Below are 25,896 nucleotides of genomic sequence, written 5' to 3'. Positions count from 1 at the left end.
TCTTGTTGTAGATGACCTTCTATATCAGGGATTCAATAAGTATTGTCTCCACCCGCGGGTGATGAAGACTAGATCATTGTCATGATCTCTGTTCTCTTATCTGAATGCTTTTGCGGGTTGTGTTCAGCAAACCAGTATGTGTATTTGAACTCAGGTGTGTAAGTTAAACTATTTGCTTTCGCATATTTTACAAGACTTGTTTTGAAATAACGATGACTCTGTGATGATGTAATCTATTTGCGAACGTCTACGAAATGTTGTAACGTATGATATGTTATGTTGAATTACTATGATCTTGGTTGTATGCAAGTTGGTTTGAAATCCTTCGAGATTTCGGTTGACTACCAGGTTTATATGGGCTCAAGTTCGAGAATTTGATCGTTTCGGCGATTATTTTTGTACTTGTGCTCTTATAAATTGGTCGGTTCTATGACAGTTCGGACCCTCGATCATTGATCGGGTAATAGCCCTACGTCCAGTCGGCATTAGCCTTTGCGTTGGATTGATTGTAAAGTGTTGTGTCATCAAAGTTGTGTCTCTAGGAACCCTACCCTCCTTTATATAGTCAGGAGGTCAGAATCCTAGTCGGTTTACATTGAGAGTTCCTAGTAGGATTACAGAATAATACTACTACTAAGATTATAGGGGAAGAATCCTAGTTAGACTAGATCTTCTCCCATCCTTGTGGGGTATCCCATGGGTCCTGCACCGACAGATGGGTCATATTGAGACATGACCGCCCCCTGCACGATGCTAGAAGTTTGACCTTGGGTTGTACTTTCTAGCCCATAGTGGTTGGCGGTGACGTGAGCTTCCGTTAGGAGCCATGCCTGAGGGATCAGGCGAGGTGGAGCCAACCCTTAGACATCGGGAGAGGCGGAGCCCGCCCTCAGGGGTCGAGCGAGGTGGATCCCGCCCTCAGACATCGAGCGAGGCGGAGCCCACCCTTAGATGTCAGGCGAGGCAAAGCCCACCCCCGGGGGTCGAGCGAGGCAGAGCCCACCCTTAGAGGTCGAGTGAGGTAGAGCCACCCTTAGAGGTTGGGCGAGGCGAATCCCGCAGCTTGGTATCGGTTGGAGCCATAGTTGCACCATTGACTGCCTAGATGGATTAACGTATGACGACCATTAGCCCCTCCTCTTAGGGTACCCTAGTATTGGTCCCCGACAATAGCCCCCGAGCCTTTGAAGGAGTAGAATACTCCTTCGAAGGCTTTTCCAAATAGGAGGACTCTGAGGGTTTTGGCCTTCTTCTATAGCCCATGATGCAACCTAGGAATGGTGGTTCCCTTTCATCAAGACCGAACCCTTCGCAGGTATGGCCATGAGTTTTTGGTGGTTTGGAAAAGGTTTTTCTTGATTGGGGCCCCGGTATCCCGTTCACGAGAATCTGGATAGGGCTAGCTGGTGACCGACTCTAGATTCTCAGCAACCAATCCATATAGTTCTCAGGTCCATTCGACCGGTCCTGAGGGCTCTCTGCCTTCCATAGGGAAAAAACCATGGATCGCATTCGGTTGAGACTCGAATGTGGGCTAGGATGCCCGCAGCGCTTGTGCGCCTAGGTGCTGGTCGCTAGCGGACCCACCCCTTTCTACTTCCTTACCTTGAAGGTACCTAGAGCATTTGTCGAACCCATTGATGGGCCAACCTTTGAGCTCCTAGGCCCAGATAGACCGTAGAGGTGTTTTTAGATCCATATTCCTCACACTTGTAACGAGTCATGACCCATCCGGAGAGGTGAAATGTCCAGCAAGTTTTTCGAGGGAACAGATAGAGATTGCGTGCGCATATCCTACGGCATGATGTTGTGGCAGATCATGGTAGGTGCGGTGATCTAGGTAGGCGGTTGTTTTCCTCGCGCCCGTTGCCGCTATAAAACCAAGGGGTTCGCCCCTTGGGTTTCATACCTTTCCTTCTTGCCTTTACATCTGAAACTGCCACCGCTAATTGCCTAGGCTTCCTACATCCGCGTCCCCACCGCCGTCGAGCTCGCATCCAACCGCCCCCATCTTCCAATGGATACATGGTGCCGCTGACATCACCTTCCAGTGCATGGAGGGCCACGTCCGCCGTGGCCTTCTCTACGCATGGACCTTGGCCGAGGAGTGGCTACTGCCCGGTGAGGAGGATGTGCCATCGCCGCTCGATGGCTACGTGGTGTCATTCACGCACTTCCATGAGCATGGGTTTGCCACCCTACCCACAGATTTCTTCAAGGACTGCTTCGTTACTACAAGATCAAGCTGCACCACCTTAATCCCAATCGGATTTAGCATATGGCGGCATTCATCGCCATGTGTGATGGATTCTTGGGGATCAGTCCCCACTTTGATCTATGGTGGCACTTCTTCACCGTCACCCTCCAGAAGAAGAGGGAGAAGAGCGGCTTGCAGGAGTTGCATACGCCGATGGGATGCACCGGCATCCACCTTCGGAACAACTGGGTCAGCGAGTACCTATTGATGTGGCTGTCAACCTCCAACAAAGGGTGGCATTTGTAGTGGTTCTATCTCAAGAACGACGCCGCTGCCCCCCTATCGGAGTTCACTGGGTGCTTGATCAAAGAGGCCCCAAAGTCATGGAGTAAGTGGGGTGTCCCAAAGAAGGACAAGAAGAAGATCTGGGACCACCTCACCGCCATCCGCATCCTAAAGGAGAGCGGCCTGAAGGGGTTGGGCATCATCAAGGCCTACCATACGAGGAGGGTGGCATCGTTGAAGAGGCGTGCGCTCCTGCTGTAGCGATGGTGCCTAAGGTGTCATTCGATGGGACGGCGCTTGCCGAGGGAGTGCTTTCTCACTCTAAGGTCGCGTAACGCATTAAGGAGATGATGGATCCTTCACAGGATGACACGGGCACCCCCTTGATTTTGTCTACCTAGTGCTGGGACATCCTTCGATGCGGACGGAACTAGGCTATGTCATCTTCGTAAGTTTCCCCTCCTCACGCCTCCTCTTTAATTGATCTCCTAACCTCTTGATACTAACATTGAGAGGGGCGGGACTAGCCAAGGGACCTCGTCCTCACAGATCACCTAGCTCTATTGCTGATGGGTTCATCCGTGAGGGCAGTGAATCACACTAAGGGTGAGTGGCTGAGGAAGGTGAAGGAGGACAAGAGGAAGAAGAGGCAGCAGAAGCTACAGGCATGGGAGCAAGGGGAGGACACTGATAGCGATGACGATGATGATGAGGAACATGATGACGACATAGTCAATGACATCGAGTGGGATGATCTAGAGAGCGAGGATGTGCTGACAGGTATTGGTGCGTCCTTACAGGAGTCGGGACCCTTCCCATTCCATGGAGGGGAGGGCATGTCCATGGAGACGGCAGAGATGTGCTGGACCGTCGGCCCGCCCCTAGAGCCAATAGGGGCGGGTGGCTCTGCCGTCGCGCTCGAGGTGCTAATAAAGGCGGGTGGCTCTGTCATCATGCCCCAAGATCCAAGGGGAGCGTGCCCCTCTGCCCGGGAGCAAGGGGCGGGCTCGAATCGGCCTCGCCCCGATGAGGCGGAGCAGAGGTTTGGGGGTTCGCCCATCAACCGTATCTGCTGCCCAACAGCACCGATGTGAGTCATCAACTCCCCTACTTCCTCTATTTTGGGTGGATTTCATCGTGACTTATATTTTTCATTTCTTGCAGCGTCGAGAGATCGCGTAATCAGTTGGTGCTGGCGCCAAAGAACAGCGTCCCCCTTCAAGCGAGGTAGCAGCTATTGGCTGGCAATGCGCCCATTTCGGGTGGGAGCAGTGCTAGTGTGACTGCATCACTGGCTGGTCAGGCGTCACCCGTGGTGGCACCTATGCCCTCGGTGGGACGAGCGGGCATGGGGGCCAAAGGGGTGCCTTCAGAGATCGCCGAGCAGCCGGCGATGGTGGCGACACCGCTGCCAATGATGGGGCGGACGGGGCTACCGATTGTACTTATGGCGTCGACCACGGTGGGTGCAACATAGCCAGTCATGACCCTACCAATGCAGGTGGAGGTGGTGGTAGCTGTGACAGCTGAGTCATAGCCGGACCCTATCGTGGTGGCGCCTGAGGTATCGATGCGACCCATGCCATCGGCAGCCTAGGAGATGGAGTCTGGCATGGGCCGAACTGAGGGGGACATGACTGAAGGGTCCCCAGACATCGTGGTGCTGGGAAAGAGGTCGGTGCCCATACCACTGACCCCTTCCATTGCCGGAGGGGGTGTCCCGATGGGAATGTCATGTCGAGAGGGCTCGACAGCACTTGGAGCCGGTGGGGAGTCGTCTCTAGCCCTAACGTCGATAGGCAGTGACTTGCCTATGCTGGGTGAGCCCCTGCTCTAGTGGACAAATCCATAGGACCTGGTGTCGACGCTCTTCACCCTTGACGCTGCCGTCAAGAGCATGGAGCGCGAGAGCCTTGACATGGGAGTCACGTCCGTGCTCAAAGCCCTAGACCATGCCCGGGGTGCCTTGGCCGAAGTTGTCATTCTCACTGGCCGGGTATTTGCTTGATCCTGCTTCTCACCCTTTTCTTTCTCTACATATTTTTGTATCCTGACCATCGTCTTCTTTTAGTCCCTCATTGCTCATAGCCAGGAGAAGTCTCGGTTCCTTTGCGAGCAGAAGAAAACCTAGGACCGCCTTGTCAAGGAGGCATGGCTACATGGGGAGGTGACAGCTCAGCTTGTTGCTACCTAGTAGAGGGTGGCCGAGCTGACCCCCTCATCGAGGAGGTGAACAGTCTTTGGTCACAGGTGTTCGAGGCCTGCCGGCACGCTGATGAGGCTAAGAGGGCGTTTGAGGCCCTATCGGTGAGGTCATGGAGGGACAACAACGAAGCCACTAGGGTCAGGAAGGAGTGGGATGTGCTGCTCTGAAAGGACGCCAAGACCCACCAGCAGATCCTCAAGCTTCTGGCCAAGGTTGAGTGAGAAAGGGAATTGAAGCTGGGAGCCAAGGAGAAGCTCACGGCCCTAGAGAAGAGGGTGAACCTAGATGCCGAGGTGGTCGCCTGGCTATGCAAGGAGCAGGACGAGCTACTCTAGACCATGGAGACACTCCACTCGGAGCATGGCATGGCTCATGAGGAGCATGACTAGGCCCTCCAAGAGCATGACTAGGCCTGTCAAGAGCGCGATGACACGTAGCAGAGTGTCGACTCCCTCTAGGCCGAGCTCAAAAACACAACGGCCCAGAAGCTGGAGGCCGAGAGCGTTTCTACTGAGTTGGCCATGGACCTTGCTGAGGCAAGGAGGAATCTTCAGGTGGAGAGTGATGAGCTCGGTATCCTGAGCGCACCCTTGGTGTGGTCTACAATGACCTTGAGGTGATGTGGTCAGAGGGGACCAGTTCGCTCGTGGCCCGTGCCATCAAGATCATGGCGCAGGTGTGCCAGCTCAAGAGGAACACCCTTCATGCCGAGGTGAATCAATCCTTCATGATTGCTCGTTCTCATTATGGGGACATCATTGACCTAGAGGCGATGAGCCATGGCTTTGCGCCTGGCTATGAAGCCCATGAGCAAGAGGAGATGGAGACGGTGGTGGCTCCCCTTTCGCAGGACCTGGCAGATAGACTAGAGAGCATAGTTCTCACCCGGAGGGGTTAGTTAGTCAGATAGGTTGGGCAATCATTCATGTAACGAGCGGATAAGCTCCAACCCCTATGTACTATCTAAACAAACTTATCATTGTTGTTTCATTTGATTGAATTTGTTTTTCCTCGCTTTTTATGTGGAAAAGGGGTTAATGCATTCTGACCCCTTTTCATTTGTTAAGACCATAGAGCTCGAGGTATAGGATGGAAACCTCTGACCATGCTAGTGAGCAAAGATGTCGTAGCTGTCGAGGCATAGGTCTCTCACAGTCTGACCAGTTTTACTCAGCGTTCATTCCCGCAGACCTTGCCTGCTAGGTTTAACATGAGGAAGGGTGTCGGGCGGGGCGACTATTTCAAAAAGGGTGTATTTATACCCTTATCAGCCCCTGAGTGAGATCTGACCCCTTGCCATTGCTGGGTCGGGTGTCCCTAAAGATCAAGGAGAGGATAGCAAAATTAGTAGGAGAAAATGTCTCTTGTTTTTGCACGTACCCCCTCCCTAGGTTCTGAGCCATCGTTCTACGACCGCGCGTTCGGTCTCCTTGCGAGCCCAACTTGCCTTGAGATCCCATGTGTAGTAGGGGTCCAGTCGAGGGTTGTCTCATCTTTGTGATCATCGCCCCGTCCGTGGTTTCCACAACCAGAGGGGTTGAGCCAATGTCACTTGCCTCGATGGCTTGAGTGACGCACTCGGTGAGCTTGCTAACGGGCATGTTCGAGTGGAATCCGGGTCCATCATTTATGATGGGGTCAGCATGGCCCTTGCGTGGCATTCTACTGCTCCTTAACCCGCCTTCCGACAGATGCCCGAGCTGTTTCGGAAAGCGGCTCCAGTGACCCAATGGCCTCCCCTTAGTGGGGATTCTGTGGGCTTGGCTCAAGGTTAGGATCAAACGAGAAGATTGAGATGACCCTGTCCACTTCCATGCGGGTCAGGCGAAGGCCGCTAGGGCTCATCTATGTTTTCTCCCCTGGCTCTGTTCGACGCGAGGCAGCCTCCGAGGCCTTCGCAGGACGGTTTTCAAACCCTGGTCTCCTAATTTTGGGTCGGGTGGCTCGAGCCCCCGAGCTCCGTGGGGGTCATTAGAGGTTGGCCAGATTTCATGCGTCACCCCATCCTCAGTTTTTGCAACCGGAGGGGCTGAGCTAATGACACTTGCCTCGATGGCTCGAGTGTCGTGCTCGGTGAGATCGCTAACGGGCATGTCCAAGCGGAATCTAGGTCCGTCATCCACTGATGGGGTCAGCATAGCCCTCATGTGGCATTCCACTGCTCTTTAACCCGCCTCTCGGTAGATGCTCGTGTCACTTCAGAGCGACTCAAGTGGCCCACTGACCTCTCCTCGATGAAGATTCTGTGGGCTTGGCTCGAGGTTAGGATCGAACGAGAAAGGTCTAGATGTCTCTGTCCGCTTCTAAGCAAGGTTGGGCAAGGCCGCTGGGGCTCATCAAAGTTTTTCTCCCCTGGCTTTGTTTGATGTGAGGCAGCCTCACGCCCTTTGTGGGCCGGCCTTCGAACCTCGGTCGGTTGCCGCTCATGTCGAATGAGACGACTACCGCTTCATAATGCAACGCGAAGCGTTGTGATGTAGCAATTGCATATGCAATGCTTGGATGTATGGGATGAATGTATGATGAATGGATGAATGAATGAATGGATGGATGAATGAATGTTTATGCACTGGAAAAGAAAAGTGGCGGTCAGTAAAGTTACCTCAATAGCTTAAGTGATGGGTTCAGGGAGCTCTTACCGGATATGTCCATGTGGGGTCTAGGTCCATCGTTCGTGACAGAGTTGGCATAACCTACATGAGGTATCCCACTGCCCTTTGCCCGTATCTCGGCCGTGACCCGAGCCGTCCTCTCCTCGATGGAGACTCCACAGGTGGGCCTCTCCAAATCCTTCTGGGGGAGGTGGAGGCTAAAGCTCAGGATGCGGGGACAAAAACTCTAATCACGCTAGTGAGCTGAAACACCATAGCCACTGGGGCATAGGCTTCTAGCAGTCCAACTAGTTTTTCTTAGAGTTTGTTTCCGCACACCTTGCTTCTAGTTTTTTTAACGTGAGAAAGGGTCGGGCATAAAGAATGTCTAGCAAACATATATTCTTGCCAGCCCCTGAGCGAGGCCTGACCCCTTCCGTTGCTAGGGTCAGGGGCTCGATAGCGAAATAAATGTGCATTAAAGTAAGGGTGACCCATCTCTCAGCAGCGGCCCAAATTGTTCGATTGACTTGGGTGACCCGCTGGCATAGGTCTTACCTCGATGGCACGAGTGACGGGTCCGAAGAGTTCTTACCGGATATGATCGAGCGGAATTCGGGTTCGTCATTCATGACAGGGTCAGCATAACATGCGTGGGGCATCCTGCTGCTCCCTACCCTTCCCTCGGCAATGGTTTAAGTCGTTCAATTGACTTGTATGATCCGCTTAGGACTAGACTTACCTGTGGAGATAGAGGATGAGAACACCCCGTCCAAGAGTTTAGTTAGGCAAATAAGCCCGGCGCTAAACTTGTAATAAATGGACAAGCTCTTAAATCTCATTATGGCCAAACAACTTTTTAGCCTTTCTCCCCTTTTTCATATAAAAAGGTTAGTGCGTTCCAACCCTTTCCGTTGTTGAGGCCATGAAGCTTGGGGTGCGAGTGAACGGACTCTGATCATGCTAGTGAGCAACGGCGCCATAGCCCACTTTGCAATTCTTCCCGTGGCATCCTAGTTTTGGATGACCTCGCCGAGGGGGAAAGACGTCATGACCGTCAATGGATGCGACTCGAAGTAGTGGCGCAACTTCCTCTTAGCAATGAGGACGGTGTAAAGGAGTTTCTAGATTTGAGGGTAGCAGGTCTTGGAATCAGACAAGACCTCGCTAATGAAGTACACGGGATGCTATACTTTGAGGGCATGGCCCTCTTCCTCTCGCTCCACTACCAGGGCAGCGCTGACCACTTGCGTGGTGGCCGCAATGTAGAGCAGAAGCGGTTCTCCATCTGTCAGAGGGACTAGGATTGAGGCCTTCATCAGAAGTTGCTTGACCATGTCGAGTGCCTCCTAGGCCTTGGTCGTCCATTCGAAGTGGTCGACCCTCTTCAGAAGTCGATAAAGGGGGAGACCTCGTTCACCGAGGTGCGAGATGAAGCGGCTGAGCGAGACGAGGCACCCAGTAACTCATTGTACCCCCTTTATGTTCTAAATCGGACCCATCCTTGTGATGGCCATGATCTTCTTCGGGTTGGCTATGATGCCACGCTCGGAGACGATGAAACCAAGCAACATACCCCTCAAGACCCCAAAAACATATTTCTCAGGGTTGAGCTTAATGTCATTTGCTCGAAGTCTTGAGAAGGTCTGTTCCAGGTCGGCTACGAGTTGGTCAACCCATTTGGACTTGACCATGATGTCATCCACGTAGGCCTCAATGGTCCACCTGATGAGGTCCCCGAAACACTTGAGCATACAACGCTGGTACGTGGCCCTAGCATTCTTCAGACTGAACGACATCGTCACATAGCAGAACGATCCAAACGAGGTGATGAAAGACGTCATAGCTGGTCGAACTCTTTGATCATGTTCTGATGGTACCCGGAGTACGCATCAAGGAAGCAAAGGGTTCCACACCCTGAGGTAGAGTCGACTACTTGGTCTATGCATGGCAAAGAAAATGGATCCTTTAGACACGCTTTGTTGAGGCTCGTGTAGTCAACACACATCCTCCATTTCCCACTCTTCTTTCGTACAAGAACGGGATTGGCTAACCACTCTGGGTGGTGTACTTCCTTGATGAAACTAGCCGCCAAAAGCTTCACAATCTCCTCGTCGATGGTACTGTGCTTCCCCTTGTTGAAGCGACGCAGGCGCTGTTTCACCGGCTTGGAGCCTAGTTTGATCTTCAAGGTATGCTAGGCAACTTCCCTCGGAATGCCTGACAAGTTCGAGGGCTTCCATGAAAAGATGTCTTTGTTGGCGTGGAGGAAGTCGATGAGCCCACTTTCCTATTTAGAGGAAAGTGCAGTGCCAATGTGCACCACCTTGCTCCTAGAGCTGCTAGGGTCTATAAGGACCTCCTTAATGCCCTCCACCGGCTCAAAAGACCTGGTCGACCACTTGGGGTTGGGTGCTTCTTCAACGACCTCCTTCCTGATGGCTGCAAGCTCCTTGGAGGCGACGATTGCCATGGTGTGATCGCAACACTCGACCTCGCACTCGTAGGCACGTTGGAAAGAGGTGCCAACGGTGATGACCCCGCTTGGGCCCGGCATCTTCAGCTTTAGGTAGGTGTAGTTGGGGACGGCCATGAACTTCGCATAGCATGGACATCCTAGGATGGCGTGGTAGGTTCCATGGAACCCCACCACCTCTAAGGTGAGGGTCTCTATCCTATAATTGGGTGGATCTCGAAAGGTGATGGGCAAATTGATCTGCCCAGGTGGCACGACCTGCTTTCTAGGTATGATGCTATGGAAAGGTGCTCCGGGGGGTTGGATGTGCGATCGGTCGATGCCCATGGCATCGAGCGTCTCGGCGTACATGATGTTGAGGTCGCTACCTCCATCCATCAATACCTTGAAGAGCCGCTTCATGCCGATGATTGGGTCGACCACGAGTGGATATCTCCCCGGCTATGGGACACTGTCCAGGTGGTCGGTTCGATCAAAGGTTATGGCGGACTCTAACCACCGGAGGAAAGTAGGCGTGATCGGCTCGGCCGTATAGACCTCACGGTGTGTGAGCTTCTGACGATGCTTGGAGTCATAGGCTGCTGACCCTCCGAAGATCATGAGGCAGCCATCCGGCATTGGAAAGTCGCCGTCCTTTCCCTTGGCGTTGTCCATGGTCGGGTCGGGATCCTTCCCGTGCTCTCCCTTGTTGGAGCCTCTGGACAAGAACCGCTTCATGAGACCACAGTCCTTGTATAGATGCTTGACGAGGAAGGCATGGTTCAGGCATGGCCCCTCGAGCAGCTTCTCAAAGTGGTTCAGAGTACCCTCCGTGGGCTTCTGACCCCTTTTGTGGTTGGCGGCGACTATGAGCAAGCCCTTGCGCCGCTGCTTGTTCTACTTTTTTATGGGATGGTTGGAGGCACCCTCCTTGGCGTCCTCATCCCGCTTTGCCTTGCCTTTGAGGCGGTCAAAGATCGCTCCGACCGCTTCCTCGCCTAAGGCGTGGCTGGTGGTGATGTCAAGGAGTTCCTTGGTGGTTTGTGGAACCTTACGTCCTAGCTTGTGAACTAGAGACTCACAGGTGGTCCTGGATAGGAAAGCTCCTATAACATTAACGTCGGCGATGTTAGGCAGCTCATTGCATTATCGGGAGAAGCGCCGGATGTACCCACAAAGGGTCTCTCCGGCCTTCTGCCGGTAGTTCTTGAGATCTGATGGGTTCCTAGGATGCTTGTACATGCCCTAGAAGTTCCCCACGAATATCTCTTTCAGGTCCACCCAACTTTGGATTCTGTTGGGCGGAAGGTGTTCCAACCATGTCCGTGCCGAGTCGGCCAGGAACACCATAGTCTGAGGTTTGTTTCCCCAGAGTATTTCGGGATGTTGGTTGGTGATCAGTACCTTGGCGGGAAGGTGGCATTGAGGATGTGTCGCCCAAAGGCCTAAGGTCCCAGTAGGTCGGGGCTCAAGCTTCGGTCCTCGCCGCTGTCGTAGCGTCCGCCACATCGTGGGTGGTAGCCACGGCTGGCCCCCTCCCCCACATCACCGTGGGTACGCCTATGGGCGTCGAGGGTGTCGCGCGCGTCACGGTTGCGGCCGAGGCGCTCATTCATCAGAACCATGATGTGTGGCCTACCGCTTTGTGGCGCCCAGTGGACTGATGCGTCCTTGTCAGGTTGCTCTAAGGGCGTGCGTTGGTTGATGTCGAGCTCACGTCGCCGAGACAGCAAGCTCTTGGCTTGCTGCGTCGCTGCACGCTCGAGCAGCGTGTGAATCTCGTGATGGGCCCGACGCTCATTGGGCGTCGTGGCCCCTAGAAGCCCACAGAGCAAGGCACTGTAGCAGTGATGTTCTGGCTCGCCCGGGCGAAGTGTGGGAGGGCTTCATCATCCTCGATGATCCTCCGGTTCATGTCACGGGCCATGGCGCGTGCGCGCCCACCGTCCCCGTGGCACCCGATCCCATGATCGAGCTCCGTGTGTTCCTGCTCAAGATGGAGTCGTGCCTCCTTGAGCTCTCGGTGTTGGGCCTTGAGCAACTCCACCCGCAGGCAGGGTGGGGCCCCTGCATCACCCTCGACCTCATCGTCGAGGTCATTCATCAGGGTAGCCTCCTCTTCATGGATGCTTTTTGACGTGTCCTTCGGAGGTACCTGCCATGAAGCATTCACGAGAGGGGTGATGGCTTCCCCTGCTAGAGTCAGAGCCGAAAGGTGACTCCGACTCCTCTGCAAGGAGGTCGTGGAAAGACTCTATGACATATTCGGTCACCCCCATGAACTCGTCATTTGCAGGGGATGGAGGCATGTGTGACGCCATAATGTGGCCAACAGTCTCTACAGCATTGCGGAGACTGAATAGGAGCACTATCGGAGCACTCCGGATGAGGTATTTTGGGGGGAGGGGCTCTCCCTCGGCGAGCCATGCCATGACATTGGCGAACGAGAAGGTGAGGTGGCGTAGGTCCTCCCATGACGGTCGAGGTCCCAAGAAGGAGCCAAGCTGATGCTCTAGCCTTCCGTAGTCGAAGCCGATGAGCTGGCTGCTCCCAGGGGTGTGGGCCTCGGGTGCGTGCAGCCGTAGCTCCTCAAGCGCCTCGGCGATTGCGTCGAGGCCGGCGGAGTGGAGAGGCTGAATGATGATGAAGTCCAGGTCCTCGAAGCGCACGTGTGCGCCCGGGACCCAGGTGATGTTGTGACTAGCCATCCGAGGCCTGGTGTTGATGTCGAGACGCGCAAAAGGCCCCTACCTAGTGCACCAACTGTCGGTGTTTTGAGTAAACACCAACGAGTAAATTTGTATTATTGCGCGTCTGGCTTGGATGGTGTGCTAAGAGGACACGAGGTTTATACTGGATCGGACAGAATGTCCCTACATCTAGTTTGTTGCTACTGCTCGTGTTACTAGCACTGAAAAGTTCATAGTAGGGGTTATAAATAGAAGAGAGAGGGATAGGTCCCAAGTCTCTGATGGAAAGAACAAATTGGTGCCCAGAGCTTTGTCGCTGCTCGGCTGTGTGTTCGAGGTTCGATGCTAGTGGTTCTGATATGATCTGATGTGGTACGACGAGTTCTTGTGCGATGCGATGCCCCTTAATGGGACGCCCTGCTTTCCCTTTTATAGGCCAAGGGAAAGCACGGGTTACAACGGAAGAAAAGAGAAGAACGAGAGGGAAAGGAAGTCCTTTAGGGTCATTGGGCCTTTCTTTTCCTTTGTGTGGGGCCCGCTGACATGGCCGGTGGTGACAGGGACAACCCCACGTCGGGCGCCTATCCGCCTGATGATGCCATGCCCTGGCGTTGTCAGCGGGTCGTGACGTCCCATCCCGCCTCGGCGGGCGGCGCGGCGACCCAGCGTGCTGATCAGTGACCATACAGGGAGTAGGCAACACAGTGACCACGCGTCCGTCACTGTGGGCGATGTGAGTCCCCTAGAATGACATGTCATAGGGACGGGTCGTGTTGAGACATGACCGCTCCCTGCACGATGCCAGAAGTTTGACCTTGGGTTGTACTTTCTGGCCCGTGGTGGTTGGCGGCGACGTGAACTTCCGTTAGGAGCCATGCCCGAGGGATCGGGTGAGGCAGAGATAGCCCTCAAACATCGGGCGAGGCGGAGCCAGCTCTCAGACGTCGAGCGAGGCGGAGCCAGCCTATAGACGTCGGGCGAGGCGGAGCCAGCCCTCAGACATCGGGCGAGGTGGAACCAGCCCTTAGACGTGGGGCGAGACAGAGCCCGCCCTCAGGGGTCGGGCGAGGCGGAGCCCGCTCTTAGACATCGGGCGAGGCGGAGCCCGCCCTTAGAGGTCGGGCGAGGCGGAGCCCGCGGCCTTGGTATCGGTTGGAGCCGTAGTCGCACACTTGACTGCCTGGATGGATTAACGTATAATGACCATTAGCCCCTCCTCTTAGGGTACCCTAGTATTGGTCCCCAACAATACACTTGAAACGTGCATGTATAGCCCATTGCAACATATGCAACATTCCGATCTACTTTTGCAATATCCTTATGAAACAACTGCAATATACCTCTAAAACATCTGAAACATTTGAAATGTACTCTTGCAACATGCATCGTATCTCGATGCGGCCTCCTTCGTCGTCTGCACCGGGGGCGCCGCAGCCGTAGCAGGAGGCAAGGCCGGAGGGCTTCCGTGCCCGGGCCCGACGCTTCTCCTTGCACAGCGGCCTCAGTGGCTAGCTAGCAGCTGAGGGAGCGGTCACCACGTGTGGGCGCACGACGGTGCCCGCGTTGTCAGGCTAAGCGGGTCGCAGAGCAGAAGAAATAGCAGGAAGCAGCGGGGCGGCGCGGTGGAGCAGCGCGGAGTGACAGGCGACGGCAGAGTGGGCCGTAGAGCAGGAGCAGCGGGGCGACCGACGGAGCATGAGCAGGCGGGGTGACTGTCGACACGTGAAGCACAGCAGGACATGTCTCTCGTCTCCTTCTCCTTTCCTTATCCAACTGGTGCAATGGAAGATGCGGACGTGGATACCATAATTAAAAAACGAGCGGATGCTAAGCAGAGATCTATTGGGCTGGTATATAGGCCCCTGAATGGGCGTCCAAACGGACGGACACCTTGCACGTAGCATTTCCGTACACGGAAGGCTTAATCGAGTGTCTTGGAGTTGCCCTAGCATTACTCTTCCGTTACATCTGATGTTTTACACGGAGGAACTGAACCTCATTAAAAAAAACATCGTCTCTTTAGCTGGCTTGCGTATTTTTTTCAGTGTTTATACTTTTGTGTTCTTTGATTAGTAGATCCTTTTGAATCTAGATTTAACCGTGTGAGGAACCTTTGGCGCTTGTGATTGAGAATTGGCATACGGCGTGTTCGCTGGTTGGTTTCTAGGCTGGTTGGTGCTGATTTATTATAAAAGGAAAATACTGTTGGCTAATTGTATAAACCTGGCTAAAACCAACCAGCGAACTGATAAGCTAGAGACCGCTGTGAAGAGGCTCTTTGCGTCCTCTGAACGACCGTTTTAATGCTAGAATTGGGTTGAGTCATCTGTTTGTAAACTTCGATTGATTTTTTCATGGTGTTAAGTTGTAAAATGTGATATGATCCCTATTCTTTTTCAGGAAGCCGGATGTTTCTATTTATCTTTAAAAAAAACAATCCATGCCAATCTTGGTAGCTCTAGTAATTGTTCCATCTTCGAGAGACTGTCCGTACTCGCAAGCTGCAGAGCCCGGAACATTTTGCATTATCTAGAAAATTCATTCCATTCTCCTGCACCCAGACACAGCAAGAAGTCGAAAACCATGGTGCAAGACAGCAAGTGTTCAGATAATGTCAATTCTTGTCGCATGTCACCATCCCGTAGAAGCCTAAGAGCAGTCCACATGACGAACTCTCAATGGCAAATGTAACATGAAAACATTTGCACTGTCCATGATGATTGTTCATATTCCCTGCACTGTGGCCCAAATAAACTGTTGACCGAATTGACAGTGCTTCTCCCACTGCTGCAGTGCTGCTTGAGCAGTCTACAATTCCTTCAGCATCCCACATTGTAAGGCCCACTTCAATCTCCCAGCCTAAGAGCATTTTGTGGTTGGTGACTATTTCCTAACAGTTTCGATTGTGATGCACCAAACGGTCTAGATAACCAAATGGTGTACTAGCCAATCGCAAAGCACTGAGCATCAGTACCATCACCGCTTACAAATCCATTATCTGAAAAATTATTATACGAGCTAATATCTACTATGCAGAGTTTTAAGAACTTCAGAACAGACTGCACAACTAGCCATCTGTTGTCAGATCCCATGAAACTGATCATCAAGTTGTTAGTATAACACTTCAAGTCTTCACCCATCTTCTATCTTGTATGAGAAACAGCCATGGGCAGTGGGTTCGGACTGACATAGGCGAGTTCAACTTTCTGGGGTAGAAGGTGGTACCGGATGGACATCTCCTCGAATATTTTCTTCAACTCCATGACGAGCTCAGACCTCCTGATGTTCTTCTCCCGGATATTTTGAAAGTTCATGGTGTGCTGGACACACAGAGACATGTTGATCTTGTTCACATCCAAGATGTCCTTCAGGTTTACTGTGTGGACAGGGTGCCAATGTGTTGGTTTGCTCTCCAAGTACCTGAGAGTAAAAGGAACCAATGACAATTGATAATGTGAATTCTTCATAAACATGTGATTATACTAAGGTAACCTATTCGTTGCTGGTGTCATCTGCAGCTTCGGCTACCTCACATCGTTGTAATGTTATTCAGTCTCCCTCTCCCTCTCCCTCTCCCTCTCCTTCTCCAATTTCCTCTTTTGTGGACAAATTTGAATTGTATTCTCTCTCCCCCACTCCCCTCTTTGTAAAAATTCTACAAGGGTTTCCTTGCCCCCTGTAATCTTATTCCTTTTTTAATAAATAAAGTACAAGCTGCCTAAACTGGCTGACATAGTTTCTTTCAATAAATTTACAAATCTGAAGTTAAATATGAATTCAGGTCAAGTTTGAGAATTACCCTTTAATTTTGGACCTCAAAGCTCCAATGCTCTCAACTGAAGTTGAAACATCAATTGCAAAATCAATCGTGTCATACATGTTAGGGCTTCGGTAAAAGTTGCTGATTGGCTTTGTGGACAACACAGAATTCGGATAATATATCTTTTCGTTGTCATTCTTCAACAAAACAGTGGTTAATATATTCATTTCCTCGACAGTCATCTATCATCAGAGTACATTCATGTCAGCAACAGAACATGGGAAATCAATGGAAACAGGTACCAGAAAGGGTGATCTAGAAGTTACCTGTGTTCCGTCGATAACACAGCGGTCACCAACATCAAATGGATGCATGATGAATACAAATATAAGGGCCTCAAATACAGTCTTGCATGCATTCCCAAATATGAATACCACAACCAGAAGCTGGGACGAGATGACAACAAGGATCTTGGTTGTCGCGATGCCCATCAACAGTAGCGTAATGATGATGATTATAATGATGACTATAACACTGATGAGGTTGTGAAGTTGCATAACTGCGGTCTTTGTGTCATTCAGAGAATGTGCTAGTGATTTGCGATCGAGGTATGCTTTCACCTGGTAGTAAAACAAGATCAGGAAAGCAAACAGACGTCTTCCAATACAAGCCAAATGATTTCCAATGACTACATCAAAATTTACAAAACAAAACATATATTGCTAAATTTTCATTAGCATGTATCGTGTATTGTTACCTGTTTCAAGGAATCAAATGATTTGCAAGAACTAGAAAATGGAATGACTTCTAAATGCAGAAGTAAAAAAGGCAGATGACAATTACGCAGAAATCATATAATCCTCAAAATATGCATAACAAGGCTCAATACCCACAGTTACGACTGCATCGGCACACCAAATTAAAATTCAAGACACGAGACATGGGCCAACCAATAATATGTTCCTATGAATTCTGAAACAGAAGGAAAACAGAGATAGTAAATGCATTCATTTTTTTTTCCATTACCACCCAATTCTTTAGAGCAGACTTTTTTATCTTTCCGGTCTCTGATGCTCCCTCAAACATTGGAATCACCAGGTCCACCTCCTCCTTGGTGAAAAATTTCAGCAGATCCACCTCTTCAATGTGCCTATGTCAAAATTGAAAAGAATTGAGCATGTTGAGCCATGCATATGTAGACAAGAAATGGCTACTGGAAAGTTAAAGTCGTCCTCACTTATAGCCGGGCCTTGCGACATTCTTGAATATGGCATATGCCGCGACCTTGGCCTCCCATTCACTATTTATCTCTTTATCCTTCTGTTCCATGCCATCTACATCATCAAAGCTCTCGATAGTATTAGAAATGGTTGACAGCCTAGAGCTTCGGATTGCTGTGATGAGCCCTCTCATCGTCCATGCTGAGACCTTCTCCTGACTCATCATCCTGAGCTTGACAACATCGATCACCTCCGGCACGCCTTTCTCCTGCTTGTCCTTGGCCCTGCTGATGCTGACCCGCCCAAGGCCACTACCCTCCCGCCCCACATTCTCCGCCAGCTCCATCAACGGCGGGCCCGACAGCGTCTGCAGCACGTACTGATGGAACACGCTCTCTTGGATCCGATCGAAGAAGGTCTTCCGGTGGAACGTGGACGCCACCACCTTCATGAGGAAGGTCTTGACGAGCCAAATGACGGAGCCGATGAGCATGGAGGCGAGGGACCTGGAGACGTAGTTGAGGATCCTGGCGGTCTTATGGGAGCGGCCGACGTCGCTGTCGAAGAGCTGGGACCAGGCGATGAGCACGAGCGCGAACCAGAGGCAGACCTGGAAGCTCTTCTTGAGCCCGAAGACGAAGTAGAGCACCTTGGTGCGCAGCAGGAAGTTGCGCTCGACGACGAAGACGAGCAGCCTGACGAGCCACTGGCTGAGGAGGTGGCCGGAGAAGACGGCGATGACCAAGACGCACCACTTCCAGATCTCCGGCCCCCACAGGACGCGGCCCTGCAGGGGCGGCACGACGAGGCTGACGACGAGCAGGCCGAGGAAGAGGACGAGCACGCAGAGCTCGAGGCCGAGGCGGGCCCGGCGGCGGCAGCGCGCCGCGGACGCTGGCGCGCGGGAGCCTTCCTTGTTGCGGAAGAGGTCCTCGTCGTCGTCGGCCTCGGCGGGGGTGTGCGGGGTGGAGACGCCCGCGGCGGAGCGATGGGTCGGGGTGGCGGTCAGCGAGGCGGCGGCGGCGGGGTGGACCGGGCAGGGGTCGGCGGAGTCCGGGTGCGTCGGGGTGGGCGGCTCGACGAAGCGCGACTTGGGCTTGGCGATGGAGGAGCGGCGGCGGAGGAGCGCCGCGGGGGGCAGCGGCGGGCGCGAGGGACTGGAGGTCGGATGCTTGTCGGGGTTCTGCGAGAGTTTGGATGTCTGTGTCTCCGCCGGCGGTGGGTTCGGCTGCTGGTTATTGCTCGGGTGCGGCGGCGTTGGCGGCGGCGGGTGGTCGGGCGGGATGAGGAGGACGTGGTCCGCATTATTGGGCGGCGCGGCCGCCTTGGCCGTGGATGGGTCCATAGCACGTACGCCCCCGCGCGCGGCGGCGGGCCTGGTAACCTGGGTTCGGGGTCGTCTGACGGCGGCGGCTGAGCGGCAAGCGGGGAAGTGCGGCGGAACTGCGACCGGGACGGGTGTGACCGATTATTTGTGACGGGGTAGTGCGGCCGTGTGACGGCGTCGTGCGGCCGTGCAGGTGCACAGGTGCCGACGTACCGGGACGGGGCGGTGACCGTTTTTCGAAGTTTGAGCGAGAGAGAAAGCCCAGGGCGCAGGCCCACGCAGGTTGTACGACCAAGCGACCAGGCTGTAAAAGCCGAAAGGACTCGAGGACGATAAGGGGGGCCTCGTCTCGTGATCACGCGCAGGCCACGCTCTCGTCCGGCGGACCGGCACGCGTCCCGGTCGTCAGTCGTGAATTTTTTTATTTTTAACATTTTTTAAACTAATTTTAAATCTAATACTGTTTGTTTTTTATTTTCAAAACTAACATTTTTTGTCGCGCCTATTGCCATGGCGCGGCGAAACGCCTGTGTCGCGCCATACATGGTGGCGCGGCGGGAGGATGACGTGGCGAAGACCGGGGGCGCTGACCAGTGATGTGGCAGGGTCTGCCGCGCCACAGATCAGAGCGTGGCAGAGCTAGGTGCGCCCATCCGCTTCTGCCGGCTGCCGCGTCTGCATGTACGGCGAGCTCAGGACCTAACATGAAAAGCGACCGGTGCCAGTTAAGTCCCAAACAGTGGGTGCACGGTACGCCAGACATGTCCGGTGCCAGTAGTAGTACCCACACTTTCTGTCTCTGACTCTAGCTCGCATGCTCTCTCCTCTCGTTGTCGTTATGGATGGATGGATGGATGGATGATCTGACGTTAAATAATGGAAACAGCACGGATGTCACCTCCAGACTGCCTAGCTAATCTAATCCCCTAGCAAAAGCATCACATGATGACAGGAGTAGTTAGCATCGCACTAGCTCAGCACTATATCTACACTAGTACGTCTACCACTAGTAACCTAACCTATTTTTTATTTGGTAATACACCAATTTATCCACAAAATTAGTTCAATTGTTGTAAATTTATTTGGTGTCTATGTTTTTATACATATTTTCAACTATTAGCATGGTATTTGAACTTTTTCTATTGGAACTTCTTCGTCGAATTTAAGACTTATTTTTTTATTTTGTACTTAAATTCCGAGTTGCAGGACAAATTTAACGAGTGTTCACTGAATTACTAAATTACTAAATGGATTTTACCGAATCATATATGGAAATTTTAGTGCGGCATACCCCATGAAAAAATCATAGATCCGCCACTGGGAACAAAGGGTGGTCTCGTGGCGAATTTGGTGGTCATCCAGTGCTGACCCACCTTGATCGCAAAACAGCTAAGTAGTGGCAACAAAAAGAAGTGCAACTTTAGATAGCTGAAAAGTGTTGCAATGAGTGGCAAGAATTCGGTGGTCATCCAGTGGCGGATCCAGCATGGGGGCTGAACCCCACTACCCCACGCAGACAATGCAGAATCCCCGACCCCCACCGGTTGACTCTGGATCAGCCACTAATCTGAACATTCATATTAGTCGGTACTATTTTTTGCAATATATGAGTTCACTAAGGGAAAATGTATCTCCAACGTAAGTTTCACAATGATATCCGTTGGTGGCGTTTGGATACAGGGATATAGGGGGTGGGATAGGAAAAAAGAAATGGATGAACGGCTAGGATTAAATGAGACGTAAAGAATGGATGATTATGATATAATTTTCTATATCCCATTCCTTATCCCTATCCCTATCCAAACGAGCCGTAGATGTAACCCATACAAAGAAAGTGAACCATAAATTCCTGCCTAAAACTTGCCTGCTGTTTGAAAATGCTCAGCTTATTGCTAGCATATCGAGGAGAACAGAACACAGATGACTGAGGAATGTTTGAAAAACTTCCGAGTTTCTTCATCATGAGTTGCCATAACTCCACCCTGCAAAAGCACAAGAAGGTTTCTTACATATACTACCACAAGGAAATATTTGCAAAAGGAACATATTTGCAAAAGGAAGGAACAACATGTTTCAATAGATTCAGAAAGCACATATTAAATTTGCATTTGTCTAAGATGCATGGTCATGGTTTAAGGCAAATTGAGAACGGGGTCCACGGATTTAACAGAATGTTTTCACATTCTGTTACCAACTTGAAACTGGCAATTCTTTGTGATTAACGTTTTGAACTTGGCCCAATGTATAGGTTGACTCAAGTCCACTATGCCACAGTAAACTCATATATACATGGACCAGCATCCACGGATTCCTTGCCATTATTAAGTCGACTGCTGACAACTCGACATCACATAAACTGGGAGGTAAAAGAAAACAAGATTGTGGAACCTCACCGTCTTGATGAAGAATTTGTCATGCGAAGTCTTATCATCCCACACAAGCAGGCACACTCTGACACCCTCATTCGACTTGAACTTGAGCAGCTCGCCAAGCGTAAGATCGCCACCCTCGGGCAATGGCCGCGACGGCAATGGTTCGCGCACAAGCCGCACCTTATCGTACACCGATCAGCCGACGATATATATCATGTGGTGCGCCTCTAGGATGGAGTGACAGATGTCCTCCTAGCACGTGTTATGCTGGAACGTCTTGCCGTTGTCGAGCTCGAGCTAGTGCGAGTGTAGATGTAGTGCTGAGCTAGTACGATGCTAGTGGTAGACGTACTAGTGTAGATGTAGATGTAGTGCTGAGCTAGTACTAGCTAGTGTGATGCTAAGATAAATTGGTGTATTACTAAATAAAAAATGGGTTAAGTTACTGGTGGTAGACGTACTAGTGTAGATGTAGTGTTGAGCTAGTGCGATGCTAGCTACTTCTGTCATCATGTGATGCTTTTGCTAGGCGATTAGATTAGCTAGACAATCTGGAGGTGACATCCGTGTTGTTTCCATTATTTAACGTCACACCATCCATCCATCCATCCATAACGACAGCGAGAGGAGAGAGCACGCGAGCTAGAGTCGGAGATAGAAAATGTGGGTACTACTACTGGCACTGGACAAGTTTGGCGCACCGTGCACCCACTGTTTGAGACTTAACTGGCACCGGTCGCTTTTCATGTCAGGTCATGAGCTCGCCGTACATGCAGGCGCGGCAGCCGACAGAAGCGGGCGGGCGTACCTGGCTCTGCTGCGCCACCGATCTTGGTGCGGCTCTGCCGTGCCCTGATCTGTGGCATGGCAGGTCCTGCCACGTCACCGGTCAGCGCCCTTGGTCTTCGTCACGTCATCCTTCCGCTGTGCCACCATACATGGCGCGGCACAGACGTTTCGCCGCGTCATGACAATAGGCGCGGTCAAAAATGTTAGTTTTGAAAATAAAAAACAAACTGTGTTAGATTTAAAATTAGTTTAAAAAAATGTTAAAAAAAATCTCAGTCGAGGCGTTTGTCGCCTCGTAACCTTCGCCTCGCAGCCTAGGGCCGGGTTTCACGCTCTGACTTTCGGCGGGTAGAAATGGGAAGCAAAATCCGGGGTCACTGACATCGCGCACCAGGCACCACTGTGGTCAGTGGAGTGTGTGGCCCTAGTCATTTGTAGGCCAGATCAAATGTCTCCTGAGTGGCTCTAACAGTAACTGGTACAACTACTACAGCCCAGCTTGAGCTCCTCGCCACCACATCCAATTTTCAAGTGCCGTTGTCAGGGGCAACTTTGCGTTTCGTTTTCAAGACTTCAAGTTATTAGTAATCATACGTACTTATTTAAAAAAACTAGCAATAATAATTAGACTAAGAGGGTGTTTAGATGAGTTATATATTCTCTCAAAATAATACAGTAAAGCACTTAGGCCCCGTTTGTCACACCTCCTTCATTAGTAAAGCTGTTTTTTTAGGGTTTTAGCTTTACAAACAGCTTTCTTGGTGAAACTAAAGCTGTTTTGGTGAATTATTTGACAAAACAGCTTTGCATATAGATTTTTGTTAAAACATGCTCTCACATAATCCCACATAAGGCCTACAAGTGTGAGGTGAACATGTGAAAAACTACTATTTTTCATCTTTATCCTCGCACATCCCCATGTGAGAGCACGATTTAAGAAGTTTCATGGACAAAGCTGTTTTCAAAAGACCTGTTTGGCAAAAAAAAAAAATTGCTCACAACAGCTCATTAAATTGTTGGTGAAATTGTGGTAGACACGGCCTTAAAGCACTCCCATCCAAGAAAATACTAGTTGGTTTCCATATTCAATAATTAAGGTACCAACTAAGCAAAATAGTGACGTGATATTGTAACTAATGAACAAGAGAGAAGGAAATGGTTTGTTAGACAAGAAATAATGTCCAAGCGAGAACCAGGATATGAAAAGATATGATAGGTAGATGATACGACATAGATGATATGTGATTGGATAAATTTTATTTTGAAGAAACCGTCCATTCAGAATATGATTTCGATTTGCAATATCTTCGTGGCTTGGAAAGTATAAAAACTATCTCATAGTCTTTGGGTTAAGACGCCCTTGTTCCATCTAAACAGGGGATAATAAGGTCTATACTCAAATTCCCTCACCAAATTTTAAGAATGTCAGTATGTAACTAAAACTTGATAATTGGAAAAAAAACATTATATAGTCGCCAAAAACTTTTTTGTCCCTACTAGATAATAAGGTGTATACTTAAATTCTCCTACCAGATTTTAAAAACCTTAGTATCTAGCTCAAACTTGATAATAGAAAATTAAATGTTATATTAGCAAAAGGACCTTTTTGTCCCTAACTCTTCGATGCCTCAACTCCGGCTTGTCCCCGTTGCCACATTCGCCACACTCTCAACAAGCCATGATGTGTTGCCACTAGAGTTTTTTTTAAGGTGTTGCCACTAGAGTTGGACATGGAACCAAACCCGAATTACCTAAATTATCGGTCTATTCTGGTATCGGGGTTTGGCTTCAGTCCAAGAAAATGTTTAGTTTAAATATGGGATGGGTTATGCTTGGATTTTGGACCTGTGTAGCCCGAATTGAACCATAAAAAAGAAATATACATAAACCCTCCTACAATAACCCTTTCAGTCCAAGAAACTTTGTAGACATCTTCTTTTCATCGTGGAGAAGGTCCGTGACAAATTTGGTTTTAGGCCCTGTTTGGCATGGCTCCAACTCTGGGTGGAGCTGCTCTACTCCAGAACTCCAGGTGGAGCCAGCTCTAGATGGAGTTGGAGTTGTCTGATGGAGGTGTTTGGCTGGAGGGTGTCCCCAGCTCCAGAAAAGCGGAGTTTGAAGGTGAATTATCATTATTGCCCCCCACTTATGGTCCCACCTGCCATCCTCATATTCTCCTTTTTCTTATCCGTTGAGCGGATAAGACATCGATCAGAGCCTTTCTTCCCCCCGTCTTTCTCTCCCCTCCCAAATCGAGCCAGCCAGGGCCTCCGTGCTTGTCTCCCCGCTCTCCTCCGACACCGCACCGGAGCGCGCCGCGGAGATCAACCTCTCCCTGCCCGGGGACGCCTTCGACGCCGTGGGCCGCGCCAAGGCGGCGCTGGAGTCTGCCTGCCCCGGCGTGGTCTCCTGCGCCGACGTCCTGGCGCTGGCGGCGCGGGACCTCGTGGCTCTTCGCGGGCAAGGGACTCACGGCCCGGGAGATGGTGGCGCTGGACTTCGACCCCACCGTCTCCATCTTCAACGACATCGTCACGCCACGGGACTTCGACGAGGCCTACTACAAGAACCTGCCCCACGGGCTGGGCCTGCTCGCCTCCGACGCCGCCATCTGGGAGTACCCGCCCACCCGGGTGTTCGCGCAGCAGTACACCGCCAACCGCACCGCCTTCTTCGAGGACTTCGCCGCTGCCATGCAGAGGCTCGGCGCCATCGGCGTCAAGACCGGGCGCCAGGGCGTCGTCAGGCGCCGCTGCGACGCGCTCGACTGAGTAGGCGAGAGGAGAAAGAAAAGAACGTAACGGTTCGCAGCCAAATGTGTGTAATGAGTGGCAGTGGTGGGTAATTACCCACCAACTCCACGAGGAGGTTTAAAAGATGAGGTTTTGGAGCAGCAAAAGAGGTGCTCCAAAACTCCATCTCTATTTGCACTATAGCTCCATGGAGTTGGCAGCTTCATAGAGTTTTGGAATAGGGGTGTTTGGCTGTATTTTTTGTTGGAGTTGCTGGAGTTATGGAGTGGAGCCATCCCAAACAGGCCCTTAATTGGACTTGATTTGATTGGGATTTGGATTTCTTTTCTTTTGGCCTGGGGTGCAGTCAAAAAAACATGCCAAGCCATTTTTTCTGCTGCAGCACTTTGCAACTTCGCTGTGTTCTGCTTTTGTGCTTCTGTCGATGAAATCTGGTGAGCAGTCTATCGATGGGTATACCCACGGTAGTAGATGAATCGGTGAAGATGCGCGTGATACGAACCAGATGGTAACAGAGACATAAGACACAAGATTTATATAGGTTCAGGCCGTCAGCTTGACGTAACACCCTACATTTTATGCTCTGTTATTTTGTATTGATTGTATATCATATTCGATATATCCCGTCTAGGGGACCCCTGCCTCTCTTTATATACTTTGAAGGGGTAGGGTTACAAGGAAAATATCATATTTGATATTATATAATAAATCACATCTTCATGTAGTCTTGCAGTGCACGTCTTGATCTTGTGGGCTGGGCCACATTTGGTGATGCGGCCCATGTTTTGTCTTGTGGGTACTGGGGGGCATACCCCCCACAGTTAGTCCCTGAGCGCCTTGTATCCTTTGAGCAATGCTGTCTTGAACAAGTCCGAGCAGTTTAACGTGAAGCCGATCAGTTTAACCGATGATTTGAGCGGTGGAAGTCAAACCCGACCAGTTTAATTGGTGAACTGAGTGATGAAAGTCGAAGCCGACCGATTTAACTGGTATGTAGATTTCGGACTTATCCAAGTAAGGCTTGTCAGAAGGATGTAAGGGCTCAAGATAAAAATTTAAAAATTCTCCACCTTAGACGAAGTGTAGCCACTTAGACTCCGTTTGCGAGGAATTATCCATGATTTAGTCAATAAGGAGGGTAAATCAAGAAAAGAGCACTACATTCACCGCTAGGTGAAGTGTAGCCACTTAGTCCCCGAGCCTGTTGTAAGATGAAGAATGAATCTTGTAGTAGGGTCAAAGAAAATAAAT

General features: G+C 51.1%; 3 protein-coding genes across 3 annotated transcripts; 1 reads left to right on the top strand and 2 right to left on the bottom strand.

The window, feature by feature from the left end:
• Window positions 1–9,569: 9,569 nt before the first annotated feature.
• On the bottom strand, window positions 9,570–10,157 carry LOC136523631 (uncharacterized). Its single transcript, XM_066517250.1, has one exon. The coding sequence runs from the start codon at window positions 10,155–10,157 to the stop codon at window positions 9,570–9,572; it is 588 nt and encodes a 195-aa protein (XP_066373347.1).
• Window positions 10,158–14,905: 4,748 nt separating this feature from the next.
• LOC136521811 (mechanosensitive ion channel protein 10-like) lies at window positions 14,906–19,028 on the bottom strand. Its single transcript, XM_066515577.1, has 5 exons — window positions 17,422–19,028; window positions 17,211–17,334; window positions 16,511–16,804; window positions 16,224–16,426; window positions 14,906–15,844 (listed from the first exon to the last, which is right to left on the bottom strand). The coding sequence occupies exons 1-5, from the start codon at window positions 18,747–18,749 to the stop codon at window positions 15,568–15,570; spliced, it is 2,226 nt and encodes a 741-aa protein (XP_066371674.1). The 5' UTR covers window positions 18,750–19,028; the 3' UTR covers window positions 14,906–15,567.
• Window positions 19,029–23,940: 4,912 nt separating this feature from the next.
• LOC136523630 (peroxidase 31-like) lies at window positions 23,941–24,663 on the top strand. Its single transcript, XM_066517249.1, has 3 exons — window positions 23,941–24,013; window positions 24,097–24,338; window positions 24,376–24,663. The coding sequence occupies exons 1-3, from the start codon at window positions 23,941–23,943 to the stop codon at window positions 24,661–24,663; spliced, it is 603 nt and encodes a 200-aa protein (XP_066373346.1).
• Window positions 24,664–25,896: the final 1,233 nt, after the last annotated feature.

Source organism: Miscanthus floridulus, chromosome 18, assembly GCF_019320115.1.
Source record: "Miscanthus floridulus cultivar M001 chromosome 18, ASM1932011v1, whole genome shotgun sequence".
Classification (NCBI taxonomy): domain Eukaryota; kingdom Viridiplantae; phylum Streptophyta; class Magnoliopsida; order Poales; family Poaceae; genus Miscanthus; species Miscanthus floridulus.
The sequence above is the reverse complement of the archived record's forward strand: the minus strand, read 5'-3'. Positions and strand labels throughout refer to the sequence as shown.